Source organism: Ornithodoros turicata, chromosome 2 (genome assembly GCF_037126465.1).
Source record: "Ornithodoros turicata isolate Travis chromosome 2, ASM3712646v1, whole genome shotgun sequence".
In the NCBI taxonomy this organism is placed as follows: Eukaryota; Metazoa; Arthropoda; class Arachnida; order Ixodida; family Argasidae; genus Ornithodoros; species Ornithodoros turicata.
Genome location: NC_088202.1, coordinates 123,448,716 through 123,456,903, shown reverse-complemented (window position 1 = coordinate 123,456,903; position 8,188 = coordinate 123,448,716). Strand labels below are relative to the sequence as shown.

The window sequence follows — 8,188 nt, the reverse complement described above, 5'->3', positions numbered from 1 at the left end:
TCTCTTTTTTTTTTTTTTTTCTGTTTTCGTGGAATGAATTGACGGATTTTGACGGCACCTGTGTTCGCTTGTTTTTGGTTTTAATAAACGTTTCATGATCGGTGTCTTTGTGCGATGCCCGCGTTCACCACAGCAGAACTGTTGCAACGTGACACTTGGGGAGTTAGATTCTTGCCAAACTCTATGCGCAGTAAAGGGTCGTTCGTTCCGGTTTCCACGCGATTTGATGCGCTTCTGTCGCATTCATGTCAACGCCGGCTTTCTGAATCCGTATGTTCACTGAGTAATCTTGCAGTCGCTTCTCGCATTCATCGTCCTCGCCAAAAAACATTCATGTGCGGAAACAAGAGATGAATATGGTTCAGGATTTATTGAATACTTTCCGATAACACTCAGCGATTGCATTGACATCTGAGTGGAGCATAAGTTTCAGCCAGAACGTCCTTCCTGTGATGTGCCCATCTCTCTGCAAGGTGTCGGCTGCGGAAGCGTGTAACTTCATAACCACATACTCGCAACAATAAGGCAAAAGGGTCACCAGCGCTTCTGCACTATACGACTGTGCATGTTCTACCATTACTGAGTTACCTCGTCGATCACAACAGTTAACGAGAGAGTGTGGGATAAGACATCTCAGAACATTCGGTGTCCCTGAAGCGTAGCAACAGTTTCTACCAAGCTGGTCGCGCATATTGGGGAATGAGTGAGGCAGAAGGAAGATCGCCATATCTAGTGCACCATTTTCGGAGGCCACGTGAAGAGGGGTCCTATCATACTTATCGTGGGAACTCGTGCTAGAGCGAGGCAATAACAACTTGGCAACGTTCAGGAGTCCCACTCTGGTGCACACGTGCATGGGCGTCTCTCGATCCACATTGATCTTGTTCAGTGATTCATAAAAAGGAACTAGGAACTTCACCACATTTGCGTGTCCCTTCAACACGCTCAAGTGCAATGCAGTATTCTCGTCTTCATCTGTAAGCTACACGGATGAATGTGTGAGGTGACTCTTCACAGCATCCACATCACCTTCTGCTGCACCGATTAGCAACTGCGTACGTCTATCGCCCTCGGCAGTTTTCGTGTCGGCATCATCACTGTGCGAAACATCATTGTTATTATTACTCGACCACCTCCGATACAACGTGACGACGTCCTCCTCCTTAATGTCATGGGCTCCTTCTCGCTGCACGCTTCTTATGTAATCCTGCTCGCTGAGATATACGTGTGGCAGTAGCACCTTCATGTAACTGATGTAATCTGCTGCACGTGTTACAAGTAACTTCTTTACAACCACTTCATGCAGAAGTTTACGGCCGTAACGATTACCAGCGATGACGTTTAAGTGGAGGAGAAGGAACTTGAGACACAAAATTTCTTGTTGGTTATCCACGACGTTCTGCACACTCACTCCGGCACTGCTTATCCCCAGTGCATGCTCAGGGTCACCGTGCCGCAAATAAGGCCACAGGGTTTGCAACACTTCCCTTTCGCCTTCCAACGCCCAAACGCACAGTGGGGACGAGAGGCACCATTTAGGTGAGTCGATTAAGGAGTGTGGGAAGAGATCTCTCGCAGCATCCAATGTCGGAATTCCGATTATTGGATCTTTCCGACTACAACGTTTCCAGGCTCTGAGCGACCATGATATATAAGCGCTGTCACATGTGTGGGCTGTGGTATGAGGTAGAAAAAGCGTCACGTGGTAATGGGAACCATAGTGACAGGCCAAATAAAACGTTGTGTTGAGTCTCGTGTGACACTCGTCACCTAGCTGACTGCGAAGCAGTAGCAGCTTCGCGGCTTCACAAGAGAGCTGCTTGACACATTTATCCAACGGAGTTTCTTCCATATAATCGAGAACATTCACTGACGCACAAAGAGGAAGCAGCAGCTTGACGACCTCCGGATTTCTACTGAAGTGCAATGGAGTTTGAAGTAATTTATTTTTAACGTCAGCTGATGAATGTTTGAGATGAAACTGTGTTGTCTCCAAGTTTCTGTTCTCCGCGCTAATGTGCAGCATCGTATTTCCAGACTCGTCAACAATTCCCACATCGCAGTAAGGAAGCAGCATTTTGCAAACAGCCTCGGACGTTGCGTAAAAAAGAACAGTTTCGCCGTATCTTTCTCTGACACTATCCAGATCCCTAATGACTGGGGACCCTGCAGAGCATCTCGAGCTTCTTGCCTTGCGTGATTCTAATTTGCCCCGGGTTTCTTTGTCCAAGGTATCTGTTCTCTCTCTAGGGGAGACGTAGGTTAGGTGCACGTCTAAAACGCCTTGTAGGTCACATATGACAGCTGTGAATATTGATCGCACTAAAGAGCTCTCCTTTTCATCGATGGTTTCACATTTGCGAAGAATATCATCAAAATGCCTAACTGCTTCCTCACTGCATCGAGCACATAATATGTCAAGTTTGACTCCCAAAACTGGTTTCTTCAGGCACAGATCTAACTGGCACGGTCTACTGTCACTGAGCATTCCAATGTATGCACGGTATGTGTCCCACCAGGAAAGTAGTTCCAGGTACCGGAATGGGGTGCTATGAAAGAGATCACCCTTGATTACTCCATCATCCATCGGAAGATTCTCAAACGTTGTTCTATCAGCATGCAGGGCAGCTACATGCAACGGAGTCCTTCGGAGTACATCGACATTGAGCATGTCTTCTCTTTGGATAACACGTTGCTCAAAATATGAAACATCGTTGTTCATCACAGCAGAGTGCAGTGGAAAGGACGCCGATGCCAGTCCGTCGAACAACACCATCACACCCTCGTAATCTTCTTTGCCGTACAAGCTGACAACTTCGTTCCTAAAGCTCGGATTTCTTCTGATTTTTGTCTTTTCCAGCAGATAGTGAGCCGAGAAAAATTCGGCAAAAGTCTTGTGAGTGAACTCCGGGACTCCGTCGTTAAGTCTAAGGACAAAACCTTCTTTGAGAGTGTTCTTAGCGACGCCCTGAATGAAACTTCCTTCGGGATCTAGCTGTTCTAAGTCGTCCTCATTCAATAAGACTTCCAAAATGTTCCGGGGAAATATACACATCATGGCGAGGAGACCATGGATTGAGTAGAATGGAAGCGGCGTGTCGTCGTCTTCTTGTACGGTACGCAGGATGATGTCTTCTTTTCTTTTGTGTATTCTGTGTACAAGATACATGTACTCTACAAACATCCTGTACAAGTGTACGGTGTACATGTTTCTGTCATCTGAAATACCGACACGTTTAAGCAGCGACGAGTACTCTTCAGACTCTGAAATCTCCCCGTTCATCAACTCGGCCATCATACGAAGTAGGAGAGGGGTACCCAGGATCGTCTTGTTTGTCTTCTTCAAGTTCGCGTACAGTGTCTGCAACTGCTGGGAAACTGTGGCATTTCTAGTAACCGATTCGTCTCTTTTTTCCTTATATTTTGCAAGGAACTCCACCTGGTCTTCGTCAGAGAAAGATACGAGTTCGTACGACACCGTGTGTAAGGCATCTTGAACTTGGGATTTGAACACAGTGCGAGTAAAAATATATACCTTGTAAACATTTTTCTCAGCTAGAAACGATACAAGGTCCAGCACACACTCCCGGCATTTCGCGTTGACTTCATCGAAGGCATCCAATATGACAGCGACTTCGAAAGGGCTTCTGTTGTTCAAGCTTTCCTCGAACAAAGTGAACTCCAGTCCATCTTTTTGTACTTGGCACAGATCGGCCAGATATCTGAGGCTCGGCGACGCGATTTTCACGGCTGCCATTCTCTGTGGAAGGTCGACGTAGAGCACCCACCGCTCCCGCTTCTGATTTTTGATACCCTCGCACAGCTGAGACGCGAGCACACTCTTTCCCATTCCAGGTACACCAGAAACGACGGCAACCTTCTCCTCCCCGTTCAACAATGCCTTGACGGTGTATTCGTCGTTTCCCGTCATTGGAAGGTGACTAAGACCACCACTTGATTTAGTCCACAAGAGCATGTTACATGCCCCATCGAATCGCAACAGATGCACTAGCTTCCCTTGGTAACTATGTTTTCTCAAGAGAGCTTCGTAGTCACTTGACTTGTGGAGTTCCACGAATTTTTCAAACCGATTTAACTCCTCCGCATGTTTTGCCTCGTAACCTCGAGGCACAAGTTTTGCAACATAATCACGTGGACACCCCAGAAGTGCGAATGCTTCATTGTTGTTGTTCAGCTTGCACTCTTTCAAGTCAATTTGCACAGCTCTTCTGCACACTCGTTCTACATAATACTTCTTAACAGTTTCTTCTAGTTCATGAAGACGAGGTCCCAGGATAAGGTTCCTCGATTCGCATAGCTTTAGGAAAGCCGTGGCGTCTACGGAATGTAAGAAAGTGTGACTGTTCATTGCCTCTGGAAGCGCAGAAACGTATTCACCCTGAAGTTCTACGCGAGATTTCTTAAAAATTTCGTCTTTGCACCTGTTTGTGATGTTCTCAAAGCTTGCTTCAGGCAAGCTGTGAACTTCATGCCTCTTGGCAAAGAATGCATCTTGTTGCACTTGAGTAATCACGTTCTCTTTGTCACTTTCTTCCACAAGCAAGATTACCTTTGTTTTAGTCACACAGGATACGACACCGAGAAGTTTAATGATCTTTCGTACTTCGTTATTTGGGTAGACCGTTACAAGCACATATGCACACTTGTAGTCTAGTAACACATCCCCCAGCCTGGAGTCCATCTGGTGTGCCCCGAAAAACAAGTAGGGCTGATTCGAAGACTTCACAGTGTTGTGAACCATTATTTCGAGAAGCCTCAGTTCTGAGCCCGTAACTACGTGAAGCAAACTATTTTTCCATACACTGTTCTCCAGTTGGTTCTCGAATTCGACATTAAATTTGTCAATGTCGAAACTTTTCTTGAGTCTCGAGTTTTCGTTTTTGATACATGCTGCGTCTATGGATGGGATTCCATTCTGAACGTAGTCCCGAACGTATTCCTGCATGTCCGGGATGACAGCGTCCTTGAAAAACTCTCGCAGTTCCGGTACATCCCGTTCCAGAACCCTACTCCCGTCATCGCTACCATATTGAGCCAGTATGTGAGGCACCCGTACAACTAACTCCTCTTCCTCATTCTCGAAAAAAGCTTTTTCGATGAGGTCATGCAGACTTTCTCTCCTTTGTTTTATGCCATTCAGAATGGCTTTGTATTTTCGTTCCCTCTCTATATCGCCAGGGTAATACGGCTTGCCCTCGTTTCTGTAAACTAACGCTAGCGCCATGTGAGACAATTCATGCATGAGAGTCCCCTGGACTTCTGGTTCTTCCGTGTTGCCGCAGACATAAATTCTTTGTTCTTCAAAAGCAGTGAGACCAAGGGTGGATCCGTTGCTACATCCCGTCATCCCCTGAACGTTTGCATTGTTGTAGTCGAATTGTATTTCAAGGTGCAGTGCTGTTCCGGCCACCTTCAGGACATCTCTGTTTAGTTCATCACTGCAGAGCTGCTCGAACACTTTCTCCAATCGTCCTTCCCGGTCATCACATCCGGTGAGAATCCGTGATTTGCTCATCAAGTAATAGACGTAGGACTTCTCGCATTCCCTGGTGTAGTACCGTTGCCGTCGAATTTCAGCGCGCTCCAGTCGTGAGAGATGTTTGTAACACGATGATTCTTTGACGTCTTTGAGACCACATCCACGTGAGACTAACAGACCATGGATACGGATGACTTTCTTTTCGACTGCTCTGTAACGAGCTGACTTATCTTTGTCAGGGTGCAACCACAGTTTCAATTCAGGCACAGCATCCAGGCACTTTCGAACACAATCTTCATCTTCAGCCTCAATGGCTTCATGCATTTCCCTTCTTTCAGCTTCATGTTGTGGCGACCTTTCCACGCTGAGATCAAATTCAGATGCTGAAGCCACTCTGCTTGAGATGAAGTGAGAAATTCCTGCAATTTGATGAGGAAATTAGGAAGGTATGTGCATTCATTGAAAGACAGACAGGTCAAGTATGGCATTTGTTCTGGATCGCGACTCTCGTTTTCGCTGTATAGGATCATGTTGCATAACAAAAGGACGAACGATTTATCGTCCCTGATCTGTTGGGGTGGAGGATACGATTATTAAGAAAAAAAAAAAAAGCAAAACTTTAGCCTGTCTGTGAGTTGCTTGTTTCGTTGTTTGACCACATATTTCCCGACGGGTATTGCATGGGAACGCGTTTATTTCAGACGACACGCAAGATAAAAAACGCAGCCGTATGGAAGCGTGTAGCTTCCTCGTTGCTTCACCCAAATGGCGCCCTCCACAGATGAAATGGGATCGGGGCGTGGATCATCACTGATTCTTATTGGGCATAGAGATCGATCAGTGGCATGGATTCGGGTGAATCTGGTGTTGTCCCGCAAGTCTCTGAATGGCCACTTGCGCGCTTCGTCCTCGACGCCTAAAATATCTATTCACTTCGAACTTCGAGGGGATCGCCGCGTTTCTACTGTTCGACGCCGCTCTGGCTGCCGCTCGCCAAATGCCGCGACAGGTCGCTATAGATACAACGAACGCTGGAGAAACGCCTCATGCGGCTTTTTTTGGGGTTCTCCGTTCCGCTTTTCGATTTGCTCCGGAAGCTTGGGTCCGGGTTGGTGCAGAAAGCTTACCCAAAAAGCATTTTGCCAGGAGACCTTGTATCCAGGGCAGAGCCACTGCGAGGAACAAGAGCATGACCAGAATTCAGGGACACCTCCTCTGATGCAGTAGAAGAACGCAGTCCGCAGTAGTAGAAGTAGTAGAACATGCCCTTGTCACACGGGCAGCGCGAACCGCGGTTATCGTGGACTTTCGTCCGTGGACTTTAGTCCACGATAACCGCGGTTCGCGCTGCCCGTGTGACAAGGGCATGTTCTTGACGTTCAAGGGCACGTTCTTGGGCAAACTAGTGATGGGCGATACTATCGATAGTTTTTGACTATCGATTGTTCAACTATCGAGTGAACCGGAATTTCGATAGTATCACGATAGTTTTTCGGACTATCGATAGTGTCGACGTGCTAGTTCAACCCTGGGAACGAGGCTATGTGCCGATTGCGTTGGCAATTGGCATATAGTGGATCACTGGCTATTCTGTCCCCGTGCCGTTTGAGAATACGCATCGCTTGTTGTTGAAGTCAAGTGAGCCCAGTTTTAATATTAAACAGGGTAAGTGTGTCACTTGTTCTTACCTCGTTCATCTCGTCAAGTAAGCTTCCTAAGCTTCTGGGACAGGATTTTTGCCTATTCAGAGCAGTAGTTATTTCGCAGTGACCGATCGAAGTAGCCGTGGGTCGTTGACCAGTCTGCTCGGGTGTACCCTGTGACCCACTCTTAATAATAAAACTTTTGAAATCCACGCTAATAAATCCACCCTTCAAATCCCAATCCTTTGAAATCCAAGCTGTCAAAATAAATCACAATGGGTCTATTCAGTCCAGTGTTAAGCATATTTTTGCGTGAGAAAATCAGTGTCAGAGGGTCACACTCCAGAATAACGAGTCCTTATGCAATTCTGTGTCGTATTCAGCATGTATCTCTCAATAATTATTCATTAATTTAATTAAGTTACAGGCGTTAATAACTACGCGTATAAGTACTAGGAAAACAACGCTTCAGCCGTTCGGCTACCATTGAGGACGTCAGACGAGGCTATTTGAGAAAATGGACTAACGACGGAGCCGTATGGTGTTGCGGGATGTGCTGCATAAAAAGGATAATCACTGCAAGCTCTAATAAAGCATATTCTTCTGCCGATTTCGTCAGGTATTTATTTTTCAGGCGTGTAACGACTTGGTGTGCTAACACGCGCGTGCAACTCATGAAGGAATTCATGGGTGAAGTGACACTGATGCAGTCGTAGCTGTTTTGGACAGGAAATCGGGTAGCGAAAAATGTCCAGGATCAGCAACATATAAAACGTACCGCAAAACTGCTGTGTCGACCATTTGTCACGACGGTAATCACGTAAACATCATGTAAACGTCTCTTGCGTTCCCCGGCCTCAAGGGTGAACCGCATGGCACGAAAAACTGTCCGGAAACTGTCCGAACCGAAGTCGGGACCGAACTTTTTTCTCTGCATCACCGCATGCTTCCGAAATGCACCCCGAATTTCGGTTAGGCCTCATATCCTCCAAATGCCCATTTCCACTGACGTCCCAAATCAACCAAAAGCTCATTTCATCCGAAA

The 8,188-nt window shown here is 46.6% G+C and overlaps 1 protein-coding gene across 1 annotated transcript; it reads right to left on the bottom strand.

Annotated features, from left to right (window-relative positions):
- Positions 1 to 351: 351 nt before the first annotated feature.
- Positions 352 to 6,852, bottom strand: LOC135386031 (uncharacterized). Its single transcript, XM_064615740.1, has 2 exons — positions 6,628 to 6,852; positions 352 to 5,919 (listed from the first exon to the last, which is right to left on the bottom strand). The coding sequence occupies exons 1-2, from the start codon at positions 6,689 to 6,691 to the stop codon at positions 983 to 985; spliced, it is 5,001 nt and encodes a 1,666-aa protein (XP_064471810.1). The 5' UTR covers positions 6,692 to 6,852; the 3' UTR covers positions 352 to 982.
- Between the last annotated feature and the right edge of the window lie 1,336 nt (positions 6,853 to 8,188).